Source organism: Mycotypha africana (genome assembly GCF_025528875.1).
Source record: "Mycotypha africana strain NRRL 2978 chromosome Unknown BDF20scaffold_2, whole genome shotgun sequence".
Classification (NCBI taxonomy): Eukaryota; Fungi; Mucoromycota; class Mucoromycetes; order Mucorales; family Mycotyphaceae; genus Mycotypha; species Mycotypha africana.
In genome coordinates, this window is record NW_026515726.1 from 593222 (window position 1) to 606819 (window position 13598).

Consider the following 13598-nt stretch of genomic DNA (forward strand, 5'->3'; position numbering starts at 1 on the left):
AGTCTAGATATCGACAGATTAAATGGAAGATCATCCCCGCAAGTCCCAATGGGCCTCCTTTCGTATTCATACGTCGCATTTACTCAAATCAAACTTTTGTACAACGCATAGTAACATAGACTATGTAATAACGCTATACCTTATTCTGTTACATTGTCCCTCCTTGCGATGGCTCTATATTATTTTAATGAAAACGTTTCTACAACCAAAAGGATTTGAAAATGTCAGCACGGATGATCGACATCATTAGCATAGATCTCTCTCATGGCCACTCCAATAGACAGAATTGTGATTCAAACTGACTTTGACCTTTGCAATTAACAATGGAAGGAAGAAAAAAAAAAAAAAAAAAAAAAAAAAGGTCGAGTGAGGCATGTACTAGTTTAATCGCATAGCGCACTCTAACTAAAGTGGTAAATAATAACTTTAAATTTGTTATCACTAGGAGAAGACTGCCATTTTGTCCCGAAACTTTGTGATATGAGAGAACCGAGCAAATATCACAAAGCGTTTGATTTGTTGTTGCCCTTTTGAATGGACTGGGAACATTTTTGATTGGCAAAATTGAAGTAACCATTTCTAGAATAAATAAAAGGTAGTTTAGTAGTAACGAAGGGAAGGATCAACTTTCCTCTCTTTTTTCTTTGATCTCTTTTTTTTTTTTTTTCACTAATCAATAGAAAGTGCTTTTCTATTTTACTGTGCCTGACAAAAAAGTTTGAATTGACGTTTCCTGTTCATACATACATACATACATACACACATACACACATCAAGATACCATCACGCCTATTGTTTTTCACCATTGTAGATTTGAAAAAAAAAAAGATGACAACTACAGACGATACAGTAAAGGGTTAGTAGCAGTCGTAGTAGAAGTAGTGACAGCAAACCTTTTTTTTTTTTTTTTCTAAAAAAAACCCATCCTTCATTAATAACCTCATCTTTAAAACGTACGGCAGTCAAAATATACTATACAACACAAGGATCAAAATTAATGAAACTCACAACGACAACGACATATAACAACACCAACGTTCTATCTCTCCGATCATGTTTATGGTCTATATGCACTGCAAGGTAAGCATTTCAAAAAAGTTACACAGCTAGTCGTGTCTATTAAGCTCCTCGATGTTGCAGAAAATGCGTCTAAACACGTGATATAGACCAATGAATGGCTCATTTGTTCCTTTATTTTTACGTTAGTCCGGATATTATTTGTAAAGATCATGATTTATCTATTTACACCGCCAATCTTACAGAGACCGACCCTTCTGAAGGCACCATAAATCACGACTCACTCATTTGGGAAGGTCACGGTCTGATGTCTTGGATAATGGATCCAAATCAAAGCAATGATATTTATGTCTCTGGGAAGCGACGTGTTTATGAAACTGACAGTAACCAACATGTGGTTGAACTTCATGTCAATCTGCAACCGGTAAAGAATCAACGATAGAAAGCAATTTATTTTATTTATTTTTTTTCATTTGTCATTGACCCCCTTTTTTTTTTCTTTCTTTCTGTATCGCAAGACGTTAAAATGGTCAAAGGACGATTTTGTTTATGCATTAAAGAATGAAAAGTTTTGCCAGCTAAAAGAAGCTTCTTTAACGCCCAAACACCAACAGCAAAAGCAGTGTAACTGTTATGATACAGGTCAGAAAGTGGAGCATGCAAACGATCATTCTATGGGTGCTCTAGGCCCGCCTGCTTCTCTGCCTGTTCCTTCAGGACGGATGAGTGCTCGCAATACTATGCTACCTTCCTTATCTGCCTCAGTTCCTCCAGTCCTTCATAGACCAGAGCCTATCTTTCCACAAGTGACGACGTCAATGTTAGCGACACAAGCCAACATCTACCGAATACCCTCTCCTCCATTTCATGACGTTAAAGAAGAAACAGACAATGCGGCCGTCCATGTTCAGCCACTACAGCAGCAGCAGCAGCAGCAGCAGCAGTCATACCCATATAGACAAGAGTTCCCTCCTCCTGTACCGATACCCACTTCCTCCATTGTCCCTCCTCAGGGCGATCACAGAAAATCGGCTTTTACGCTTGCTGCTGGGTCTTCTGGCTACAAACGAAAAAGTAGTGATAGCCATAAGAGTGCTTGCATGATAACGTCTATGCCACTTTCTTCATCTCCAAACAAACAGCCTCTCTCTTCAGCAACATCCTACTCATCTTCTTCGGCTTCTTCTTCACCCGTACATTCTGCAGCTTCTCCGACCACTTTGAAGGATGGCATGATGCATCATCAGAATCAGTCCCACCACCCTCTGACGGAAAGGTGCAGTGATACAAATGTGAACCACGGTCATAGAAAGAGAAGAAAAAAAGGTTCATCGACGTGGAAGGATCCGACCGTCTCGCCTGCTGCTTCTACAACTCTCCATGGTGATCAGCAGAGGTCTTGTTCCTTTTCGCAACATTCACAACCACCCTCTTCTTCCTCAACGACGCATTTGATACCCATAACTCCTCCTCCTCCTCTTTCTGTTGCTACTCCTACCTCAGCGCTCGCTCCCGCTCCATCACAGCAACAACACATAAGTACAGCCGTTCGAACTTATTATGAAGTGGACAAAGACAGAAATGGCAACTATATCTTGCCTGTGGAAATTGATTCCTGGACGGTGATTGATCTTGGTACGGTTGTTTATGATCGACCCGCTTACCACAATCAACGTTACATTTACCCAGTGAACTATACTGTAAAAAAGTAAGTTGGCTTTTTTTTTTGGTTTTTTTTCTTAATTATTTATTTTGTTGTGGTCTGAAACGCACGGATGCTAAAGCCAAAAAAAAAAAAAAAAAAACCGAAAAAATACATGTTTCTATAGATGGTATCGAAGTATGATTGACCCTCAGTCAGATACTCAATATACTTGTCGTATTTTGGACAATGGTCGAGAGCCCAAATTTGAAGTAACGGCTGATGATTGCGATATGACTTATTCAGGACCTACGCCGACAACGGTTTGGACGATTATTGTTCGTCGGGCATTCAGTATACGCAATCAAGAATATGGTCATAACCCTGTTGGGCCTGATTTCTTTGGTTTGCGTAAAAACACGATTGCAAAAATGATTCAGGATCTTCCCAACGCGTCTCAATGCTCAAGATATGTTTGGCAAAACTTTGAGCCTGCAAAGTTCAATAAGCCTGGAAGCAGAACGAGACGCCGAACAGAGTCTTCATCCGGAAAAGGTCTTCAGCATCCCTATGGATTGGTAAAGGAAGGAGCCACAGCAACAACCACCACAAGAGAAGGAGATGATCTCTCCTCCACCAACATGAGTTATCGTCATCGTCCTATTACTTGTATTGCTGCGGCTTCCTTGTCCACTTTGACAGGAGGCCTTAATTATGGGCTTACCCATGGTCATCGATCCTCACAACAGCAAACAGCTTCCAATACGATTAAAAGAGGCAAAAAAAATTGACAATAGCAACCATCATTAAATCATTATAAATCATTCTCCATCATAAACAAAAAAGCATCTTGCAAGACAATTTGCTGAAAAAGGATAACTAAAAATAAATAAAAATAAAAAAAGCTTTAGGTTTAAGCATTTTATGTGAAAAGGAGAATGCCAAGCTTTAAAAAAGCAAATATACTAAGGCTGCATTTTGTCTTCCGATGGTTCAGCAATCTATTTTTACATCATGATCCGTAAATTAAGCTTTTTTTTTTTTTTTTTTTTTTTTTTTTTTGCTTTGTCATTTAGCATCTGCATAAAATAGAAAGAAAAACAAATGACTCCGCTCCAGCTTCTCTTCACCCGCCCCGCCCCCTTTTCGAATATGAACTTTGAGACTTTTGTATCCTATTTTTTTAGAATGATGAAAAAGACGCGTTGAAAAACATAGGACATTTTTAGCAGAGAGCGATAGGTTGTTTGCTCTGTGAATAAACACAAATTAAAAAAAACAATAGTATGAATTAAACCCGAGAATCTGGGATCCGAGGAGTTGCCATGTTTATCTAATTATCCTTACGGAACATTGGTATACCCAAGGTCATCATGGCGAGAGGTATAAGGCTTTATGGATACAACATCTGATAATGGGATAACGTCTCTTTTGTTTCAAGTAGGTTTGGAGTGTATCCATACCAATTAGGCTATTGTATGACTGTTTTGTATCAATAATAGAGCGTCTTTATTTTCATTATTCCGGCGACAATGATAACTGCGTTTGCTCGAACAATAAGGAGGGTTCAAATGCGGATTGTTAGCGTCTGCAACGTCATCAGCGACAGTCGTTATCAGCTTGCTTTTTTCACTCATCGCGCTTTCTTCTGCTGACACTACTTTTTTAGTGTTCTTGTGGTTGGTTGCCCTTATTTAAATGGATTATCTTCCATTGCCAACAAGCTTAAGATGACGCTTCTTGATTAAATAACCATTATCAGCACAAAAATTTGTTTTTCACGCTTTCAGTTGAAAGGTGTTGAATAAAGCGCCATGTAGTAACGCGTCAACATGCTGCTCTTATTTAAAGTAACTGATATAGACATAATCTTGATATACTAAAAAAAGCCATTGGACATGTGTTTCTCCATTTCATTTTCCTGGTGAAATAATAAAATAATATATTTATTTATTAAAAGATAAAGACTTTAGACAACATCCTTTCATTTGTTCTTAATGAAAACAAAATGCATCACATGATCACAAAATTGGGCCTACAAAAGCATAGAAAAAAGAAAACTCTTTTTCTTTTTAGCTCCGGTTCAAATCACGATACAGTTCGCATTTATTGATTAAATTAGACAATTTTCTTCTGTACAGAAGCCCATGTTATATTTGTTCTTTATATGCCTAAACGGTGATCTCATAGCAACCAAATTTGTAGTGAGAAGGTAATGAACACACAATGCCCTTTTTCATGTCTGTTTTCTAGTCGAATAAAAAAAGATCAAACCGTGAAAAGAAAACGGTCCGCAACCCCCCCTCCCCCCCCAGACTGATTTTCTGTGGCTCAAATTTTTGTGATAATTTTTTTTTTTTTGTTTGAGATTTTTCAGTAACCAAACAGCCAAATAAAAAAAAAAAAAAAAAAAAAAAAAAGTGAACCATTACCCAAAACCAACAAACTTGATAGTCTCATGTGTGTTTGTCTGTGGCTGAAACGATGTTCTGGGTACCTGCCCTCTCTTGTTCTTTTGTCATCGTAGAAAGCTGCCAGCCGAACCTTTGGCTTACAATAAGGACCAACGAGCAGTAACAAGATTCAATGCCAGCAAAATTTGAATTGGCTTTTGAGTTGCAATGTTTGTAAAAATCATCAAAACCCTTTTTCGTTTCCATGGTTTTCCAATCGAAGAAGAGGAGGGGGAAATAAAAAAGGAGAGGAAATGAAGATCATGCAAACTAACCACAGATAGACCAAAAGATCCCCTTAGAGATGAGTGTCGCGTAAATTTTTTTATTTTTTTATTTTTTTGGTGTTTACAACAACTTGTACTAAAAGAAGAAAATATTGGGGCAAGCTGTTTTCATCAAGTCTAAAAGAGATAACCCAGCCCCCTTCACTACTTTGCATGTCCTTCACCAGGCACTTTCTTATGCAAACCGCATTCAAGTTTTGAGACAAAGACGATCATAATCCAATGGTGAAGGATGCTCGCGTTAGATAAATCATAGTTGAAAAGAAAAAAGAAAACGCAAGAATTGCATAAAGTAAAAAAAAAAAAAAAAAAAAAAAAAAAAAAAAAAAAAAAGTGGTGCTGTTCACGCTCTCCAAAATTCGATTTCCCCGAAATTTTCGAAAACAAGATTTCTTTCTGCATGTGTCTTTTTCTGCATAGACAGACTCACTTCTCTTGCTTCCTCCCTCCTACCGCGCTAATGTTAATAAATGAGGTTTTTCAAATACAAAAGAGATGAAATGGACAAGCCCAATAGATTGCTATTTTCAGGAACAGCATTCAATAAACGAGCAGCTATTACACCAGCCTTTATTTCAGGTTTTGTGAATCTCAATCTGTACAACAAAGTACGACCAATGTTGTTGCATTTGTTGAATATGGAAACATTACGAAAAAGAAAAAAAAAAAAAAAAAAAAAGTAAGTAAAACATTACTTTTTCATTAGGAGCTGAAAATTGAGAGAGAGAGAGAGGTCAACAAAAAAAAATAAAAAAAAAATAAAGGTTTGGAAAAAGAGGTTTTATAATTTACACGGTTTTTTTGTGGTGTTTTGATTCAATAACCGCTTAATATAAATATACTTTGCCTTCAAGCCCTTTATTAGCCAAAAAGAAACCTTTCTATTTCTCTATTTTTTTATTTTTTTTTTTTTTTTCTTCTTTCTTCTATTAGTTCTATTTTCTATATTTGACTTCTTTCGTCTTTTTTTCTATTTTGTATATTTTCTCATTTTACAGCAACAAGTGCGTAACATCCAACCTATTTCATTTGTACATATACACACACACACACACACAGACAATCAATGATTTCAGGCATTAGAAATAAATTAAAAAGTGCAACTCCGTCCATCCGGTCATCAAAAAGTATCAGTGATGATATAGAGTTGCCAGAGACCAAAAGCTTCAGCACATCTAGTACATCCAACGGACCTGCACCTCCACCCCCTATTCATACTGTTCACCGTCCTACAGATACTCTGCCTGCCAACCTGAGTCGGAACAGCAGTGGTAGTATTCAATCTCTGTCGTCAGGTGCTCGCAGCTCGTATCAAAGCGGTGATAGTCAACACGAAGCGAGTTCGCCTGCTTCTTCCGCTACGAGTCTATCTATGCCACCGACGCCTCCCAGCTTCATGGGCGGTTCGTCCACCGGCAGAAAATACCATCATATGCGATATCCCTCGAATGCCAGTTTATCCCTCTCTATGAACAGCGAGATCTTTATGAATCACAACCACTTGAAACCTGGCGACAATGCTGAATTACTCTCTTATGATAAGACCATCAACTTGTACCGCGAAAACGCCAAACGTTCCAACGATCCTAATATTCAATGTGATCTGGCGATCTATCTGTACGAGTCCTCCAAAAACAACAATAAAAAACCTGAAGAGAAGAAAGCCTACATGCATGAAGCAGTCAAGATGCTCAAGAACTTGGCTGTTCATGGACATGCTGAATCCCAGTATTATCTAGCCAACATTTATGCTTCAGGTGCAACTCATAAATCCGGCAAACCTGATTTCGGAAACGCCTTTCCATTATTTGTCCAAGCTGCAAAACGTCAACATGCAGATGCTGCCTATCGGTAAGTGGATATCTCTATTGTCTTCTGGTTTGTTTTTTTTTTTCTCCCTTTTTCTTTGGAAAACCCAAAAAATCAGATTTTTTTGAATGTCAGCCATTGCAAAGAAAGAAAGGGACTTTTCCCCCACCCCCATTTCATCATAGATCATGCAGAAAAAAGAAAACTCATCCCATTTTTCTTTACCACCACCCCTACCTGGGTTAGTGCTGCTAAATGTCACGAAGATGGCTTGGGTTGTTTCAAGAACAAGTCAAAGGCAATACAATACTACAAGTAACGTATTTCAGGAGAAAAAGGCAAATTTACAATCTGCTTTTTGTTTACTAATCCTCTCTTTTATAAAACCACCCCTATTTAGACTTGCTGCCACACTCAATCATCCTGGTGCCATGTATCGCCTAGGCTTAGCAGCCATTCATGGAAGCCTTGGATTACAACGCAATGTGAAAGATGGCAATAAATGGTTAAAACGCGCTGCCGCCGCAGCGACACCAGAATACCCTCACGCTCTTCACGAGCTAGGCTTGTTGCATGAGAAGGGACTGGGCAACATCATCTTCAAAGACATTGGCTATTCCGTTCAACTCTACAGTAAAGCGGCCGAGTTGGGTTATGCTCCTTCTGCTTATCGATTGGGTCAATGCTATGAATTCGGCTATCTGAATTGTCAAAAGGATTCTGCTGCGTCTGTCTATTACTACACAATTGCTGCTCGTCAAGGAAACGACGATGCTTGTCTTGCTTTATCCGCTTGGTACTTGACGGGTGATGAGCCACATGTCATCGCATCTGAAGAAAAAGCTTATTTTTGGGCGGAAATAGCCGCTCGGAAGGGTGTCGCCAAGGCTCAATTTGCCATGGGTTATTTTGCAGAAGCCGGTGTCGGTCGATCCAAAGATCTCAAGGAGGCCATGGAATGGTACAAAAAGGCCTCTAGTCAAGGTGATGATCAAGCACGCAAGAGATTGAATCATATTGTCCACAGCATGAATGAACCCTCCTCATCAGCCACATCATCCACATCCAATCAGAACATGAATATTCCTACATCAACATCACACGTTAATCATACTGCAACAATACCATCTTCACTACTTGCTGGAGAAGCACGATAAACCCCCCCGCCCCCTCCCATTCACACCCTTCCTTCTTTTAGTAACTTATCTATATCTAATCTCTTAATCGTTTTTGCTTTTTCTTTTTTTTTTTTTTTTTTTTTTTTCTTATATTTGCACACCACTATAGATTTTAAATGCGATTTTCTTCCTAATTATTTTAGCAAGCTCCCCCCCCCATCATCCCCCAAAAGCACACTTTTTATTCCTTTCCCTAATGATAACATCCCTAGGCCAAGATTTTAGTTGTATTATCAAAGCCTAACAATACAAAAAAATAAAAATGTACATAAAGCTCCATGTTCATTGTATTCTTTTCAAAAAGAGTCTGCAGGTAACGAAAGAAACGGGTAACTTCACTGTATGGAATCATTATGTAATTTAACGCTGTGCGTTACACAAAGAGCCGAGAATGACGGATCCATTAGGCAATTTTTTTCTATATTCCGCGTCAAATGCAACGCTTTTCCGATGTTCGTTGTCATTTTTTGTGCTGCACAACCTTAAAATTTTGTCAAACATCATAAAGTCTATCTATCTGTGTTACAAAAAAGAACAAGACTTGCATAATGAAGGTAAATAAAGATGACGATGTCTGTGCATTTTCCATACAGTCCTATTTTGCCAAAATCACCCCCAAATGAAATGACGCTGCCAATCTATAGAAAATACAAAACGCAGTATAAAGAAAAATATGTATGGAAATACACATTTTATGTCTCATGCCTTTTGACTCTATCTCACAATGGATACAATGTAAACGGAGAGTAAGACATGAGTAGATCACCATTTGGAATCGTCTTTGCATATGAATGATTTGATACATTGTGCGTATTGTCCAATCCTATTTGCGTGCTGTTGGGGGGTTTTTTTGATGTTATTGTCCAATAAAAATTTGTTTATTTGTCATTTTTGTTGTGCGGGGGGGGGGCGCAATTGAACACGTTACGAGTACAGATGTGTGTCATCAGTAAAACTCGTTGGCATTGTATGATAGAGTGACCATGCCACCATGGATTTCTTGCCTCACCTGTTATCAAGTCTCGTAATAGCAGAGAAGCACATCTACTCACGACTCACTGTTCCTCAACTCCCTGCAGCCGAATAAGCCTATGAATAACAAAATCCGCAGTCTACCCGCACGTGGTCTATCGAAAAAAGACTGTCACTTCTTTTTTTTGATTCATTGAGCTTCCTTCGCTACGTTTTGAGTGATGGGAAGGAGAGACGCTCTTCATCTACACCCAATGGTTGAGCAGAGGATAAAGACAGTAACTTTCCTCGTTAGACCACGTTAACAGAGATCTGGAGATGAGGAGTGTCAAACAGTAAACCATGAATAAAATAAACGAACGTCTTTCATTTGAATGAGGTATATAACATATGCATTGGGAAATACTGTGCGAACCAACTTCAACCAAGACGATAGCTTTTATCGTCCAGGAATAATACCCAGAACAATCCATCTCGTCTGTATTACTCAGGGTCAAGTTCTTTATAGAAGCCACTCTCCAAAGCGCTTACAGTATTGAGTATCATAAGGTGTTGGGCTTTAAAAAGCTTTTGCTGGATATCAGGCTAACCTACTCATTCAAATGTATGTTCCTTGACCCTACACAGTGTCTTTTTTCAGTTTTCATTTCATTTTCGTTCCATCGCTTCTGTACAAAGTATTTTTGGCAATTTCTATAACGCTCTATCTGATTTATAGAATAGATCGTATCGAAGAATAAGGCAGTGATTCAGTACCACCTTCACCTACATCTATACAAATGTGGCAAGATTTGAGATCGACTCTAAAGAGCTCTTTGTCTTGGTTTTTTATTATTTAAAGTTTCTAGGAAAGCCTAGATTACCGGTATGCTGTAGCCAACCGATTTTAAAGCATTAGCATTTGTTTTAAGCTCCAGGTACTTGAATGAGCACCTATACCTTACGATGAGACACGTGGTTTTTACGACTCAAGTGGGCACTAGGTGAGATAGTCATCTTAAATTTGCCCGAGCCAATTCTTTTATTGTACGGAATCGATTTACTCAATGTCAAGGTGCAGTAGGTGAGTGAAAAATCCTTACTGTCTAGAATGTGCGTGAGGAAGGGCTACAAGTAAGAAAATATCAACGCATCGCTCCTAACAACGGTTGGCCTAGAAGTTGCACGCGGACGCCACTATTGCCGAGGGTGAAGCCCCGAAATTATTATACTCTGTTTAATCTGCTCACCTTCTTTAAGCGGATGGTATCGTTTTATATGGTATTTTCCATCTAAAGAAAAACCTAATGGAGTCACTGGGCTGTTTCATATGCATGAACATCCGCTGCTCTCGTTGAGTGCTACACACACAAGAGGAAGAGAGACTCTTTACCTAAGCTAGCCTTTCTATTCTTCTCTAAGCTTCAACGAACATTTGCTAAGGAGTCCCCCGCGCGAAATAAAAGATCAACGAAAAAAAAAAAAAACCAAACTTTTTTTCAATGTTCATGACGGCACATAATCAGCACTGTTGTCTCGGTTTTGGAAAACCTTGATTTTTTTGTCGTCTTTTTGGGGACGCAAACGGGCCACGGTCAGCCCAGGCCCTGCATCTTTTTCTTTCGACACTCAACAAAAAATACCGGATCTATAAAAACAACGCATTTCTATAAACTGAATAAAGAAGCGTTCTAGACAGAATTTGAGCGGTAAAAAAAAAAAAAAAAGACTTTCAGATAAATACAAATCTTTATTCTCTGAATAGAATGAAAAACACACCCTTTCCTCCAATGCCAACGTTGGGAAACAATGAAGCCTGCCATCACGAATGAAAAAAAAAAAAAAAGAAAAAAAAAAAGAAAAAGTCGTCTCATTTTTTGTAATATTGATAAAATGAAGGGGCGACTTCTACAATACTCCATGTTTCGTTGGCATTTTTTGTTGAGTCGTCTGGTACTGGTGCTGCTGCTGCCGATGCTGACTTGCTTGAAGCAGTAGCAGCCGTCATACTCGTCAATGGTAGGAAGGAGGGTAGGGCTTTTCGCACTTGTTGTTCAGGATCATTGGTAGGAATCGGTGTGGGACCTGCAGCATGAATAAGGTCATTGGCACTGGCTTTCTTTTGTCTATCAACATCATCGTTTTCATCTTCACTTTCCGAATAATAATGATATTCAACTTCAAATTCCTCCGTTTCTTCATCGTCATCGTCGTCCTCCTCGTCGTCCTCCTCGTCTTCATCTCTATCAATAACAATGCCCCTCTCTTGATGACGAAGAGGTTGAGAAGAGTGATAATGAGCAGAATGCTGTTGCTGCTGATGTTGTGAAGGGGAAGGATCCTCTAACTGAGAAGTACGAAGCGTCCCTTTTCTTTTCTTTGGTTTTTTTATCGTCAGATACTCATGTTTCGAGTCATTGTAGGCTGTATCACGGTCATGTTGTATTGGAAGGAAATGGGTTAAAGGATGCTGTCGTTGCCTTCGGTGGCTATAATGTTCTTGTGGGTTATACTCTTCATCCGATGGTGATGACACCATTGAACTTTCTAATGGTTGCTGTACTTGTTGTTGTTGACTGCTACATCGATATCTTAATGTAGTTGCACGCAACACTTGCTGAAATTCTAGCGGAAAATTCATATCACGAATACCATGATAGCACGATGTGTGTGATTGACTTGTTGGTGTTCAAATAAGGACGAGGACAAAAAGTAAACAACGATATTAAAAAATAAGACAGTGCAGGCAGGCACTCGATCAGTGAGTAAACAATAGAAAAAAAAAAAAAAAATAAAGAAAAGAAAAATGCAAACTTACAGGCCTAGATTGGGTGCTCGACAGCAAGCCATTAGACTTTGTAGTGTATTGGCTACTTGGCTTAGGGGTATCTTTACATTTTGTGTATAGCAGAGGTAGGCTAGGTTGTAGTTCAGCATAGCCATACCAATGACAAATCGTTTGAAATTCTTGTCATCCTCCTCTAGAAATAAGGGCATTTTGCTGAACAGAAGTGTAGGCAATAGGTTAAATAAGGCTATGATCAAAGAAATCCCCCTTGGACACACAAACTCACTTGTAATTGTCCCAAAGCTGCGGCGTATTCGGTGGAATCATGCGGATGTAGGGTCGAGTCTCTTTGTGGAAGATCAGAAAAGGTAGCTTAATCCCTAAATATCGGACAATCAATCCCAACATATGAATCACCAGACCCACTGGTGCATTCAATTCTTCTTTAGGATATTCTAAAAGGGGGGGGGCGGAACAAGTGTGTTTGCATCGTGAGCAGAAAGAGCAAAAACATTCAGCATCAATGATCTCACTTTACTGGATACATCTATCAGCCTTGTGGGCAACGTCACTCCACAGATGTACAAGTCCTCTTTGGCCTCCATTTGCGCTCCTGTTTGACTGAAAGGTGGTGCTTCTATCTCATTTTCCACTGTTCCTTTCGACACAGGATGCTGCTGTTGCTGTGGTAGGGTCATTCCACTTGCTACCAAATCCGCTTCTTCAATAACACCTGGCTTCAATTCAAACAGAGAAGTCACTTCTTTTACTAAAATTCGTCTTGTGCCTACTGTCATTTTATGTGTCCGTTGCCAAGCTTTCAATAAAGAGGTGTCTGGCACTGTAGAAGACGCAAAAGGCTGCTTGTACTGCGATTTTCGCTTGAATCCCTCTTCTATCGACTTTTGCTTATCCAGTAATCGTCTCTGAATTTCTTTCACTTTGGCTTTTTCTATACTCCAGGTTCAATTATAATGGTTCGAATGAGTGGAAAGGGATCCATTGAAAGCTCTTTTATGCATCTCATTCTTCAACTGCTTTTTATTTCGATAGATACTTTTATTTAACTCCAACGTCAATCTTTGTTGACTTTGCTGTATAGATTCGATTTGTGAAGCTCTTCTATTCTTCTCAGCTATAAGTTGTTGTATCAGAGCTGCACTTTCAACAAACGCTTTGGCTTTCGTAATTGCCGCCATGCGTTCGCTGGAGATGCCGTCTAATTCTTCTCCATGTTTTTGTAGTCTTTTAAGCAGTACTAAATCAGAATTACGCTCTAAACTGTCCCAAATCCATTACAAAAAGAGGAGAAAGAAGTGAAGAATTCGAGACTCACTTTTCTTTAATGCAATCTGTACAATAGAATTTGCGTTGTGTAGTATGGCAATATTCACAATTCAGCATAATGTTTAGTTTTGAAAAAGGGCTTTAATTTTCTGATTTAAGGGAAAAAAAAAAGTTTATGCCCGAAAA

General features: G+C 38.9%; 5 protein-coding genes across 5 annotated transcripts; 3 read left to right on the plus strand and 2 right to left on the minus strand.

Annotated features, from left to right (window-relative positions):
* The first annotated feature begins 1875 nt into the window (after positions 1-1875).
* Positions 1876-3714, plus strand: BDF20DRAFT_850371 (F/Y-rich N-terminus-domain-containing protein). The gene is made up of 2 exons (XM_053079949.1): positions 1876-2725; positions 2847-3714. Exons 1-2 carry the CDS (start codon positions 2118-2120, stop codon positions 3448-3450), a joined length of 1212 nt encoding a protein of 403 aa, XP_052938821.1. The 5' UTR covers positions 1876-2117; the 3' UTR covers positions 3451-3714.
* A 1365-nt stretch (positions 3715-5079) lies between these two features.
* On the minus strand, positions 5080-5495 carry BDF20DRAFT_850375 (uncharacterized protein). Its single transcript, XM_053079950.1, has one exon. The coding sequence runs from the start codon at positions 5317-5319 to the stop codon at positions 5116-5118; it is 204 nt and encodes a 67-aa protein (XP_052938822.1). The 5' UTR covers positions 5320-5495; the 3' UTR covers positions 5080-5115.
* Positions 5496-6307: 812 nt separating this feature from the next.
* BDF20DRAFT_850377 (uncharacterized protein) lies at positions 6308-8475 on the plus strand. The gene is made up of 3 exons (XM_053079951.1): positions 6308-7250; positions 7455-7523; positions 7609-8475. Exons 1-3 carry the CDS (start codon positions 6466-6468, stop codon positions 8363-8365), a joined length of 1611 nt encoding a protein of 536 aa, XP_052938823.1. The 5' UTR covers positions 6308-6465; the 3' UTR covers positions 8366-8475.
* A 2702-nt stretch (positions 8476-11177) lies between these two features.
* BDF20DRAFT_850397 (uncharacterized protein) lies at positions 11178-11732 on the plus strand. Its single transcript, XM_053079952.1, has one exon. It carries the CDS (start codon positions 11430-11432, stop codon positions 11664-11666), a length of 237 nt encoding a protein of 78 aa, XP_052938824.1. The 5' UTR covers positions 11178-11429; the 3' UTR covers positions 11667-11732.
* Positions 11733-12151: 419 nt separating this feature from the next.
* BDF20DRAFT_813585 (UV radiation resistance protein/autophagy-related protein 14) lies at positions 12152-12922 on the minus strand (the record flags this gene model as incomplete). The annotated part of the gene is made up of 3 exons (XM_053076891.1): positions 12152-12338; positions 12412-12580; positions 12748-12922. The coding sequence occupies 3 exons, from the start codon at positions 12920-12922 to the stop codon at positions 12152-12154; spliced, it is 531 nt and encodes a 176-aa protein (XP_052938825.1).
* Between the last annotated feature and the right edge of the window lie 676 nt (positions 12923-13598).

Bases quoted from the DNA above. Each gene is read 5' to 3' on its own strand.
- BDF20DRAFT_850371 (XM_053079949.1), top strand. From the start codon at position 2,118: ATGATAACGTCTATGCCACTTTCTTCATCTCCAAACAAACAGCCTCTC. The intron at 2,726-2,846 runs GTAAGTTGGCTT...ATGTTTCTATAG, and splicing joins GTGAACTATACTGTAAAAAA to ATGGTATCGAAGTATGATTG.
- BDF20DRAFT_850375 (XM_053079950.1), bottom strand. From the start codon at position 5,319: ATGGAAACGAAAAAGGGTTTTGATGATTTTTACAAACATTGCAACTCA.
- BDF20DRAFT_850377 (XM_053079951.1), top strand. From the start codon at position 6,466: ATGATTTCAGGCATTAGAAATAAATTAAAAAGTGCAACTCCGTCCATC. The intron at 7,251-7,454 runs GTAAGTGGATAT...TACCTGGGTTAG, and splicing joins CATGCAGATGCTGCCTATCG to TGCTGCTAAATGTCACGAAG. The intron at 7,524-7,608 runs GTAACGTATTTC...ACCCCTATTTAG, and splicing joins AAGGCAATACAATACTACAA to ACTTGCTGCCACACTCAATC.
- BDF20DRAFT_850397 (XM_053079952.1), top strand. From the start codon at position 11,430: ATGAATAAGGTCATTGGCACTGGCTTTCTTTTGTCTATCAACATCATC.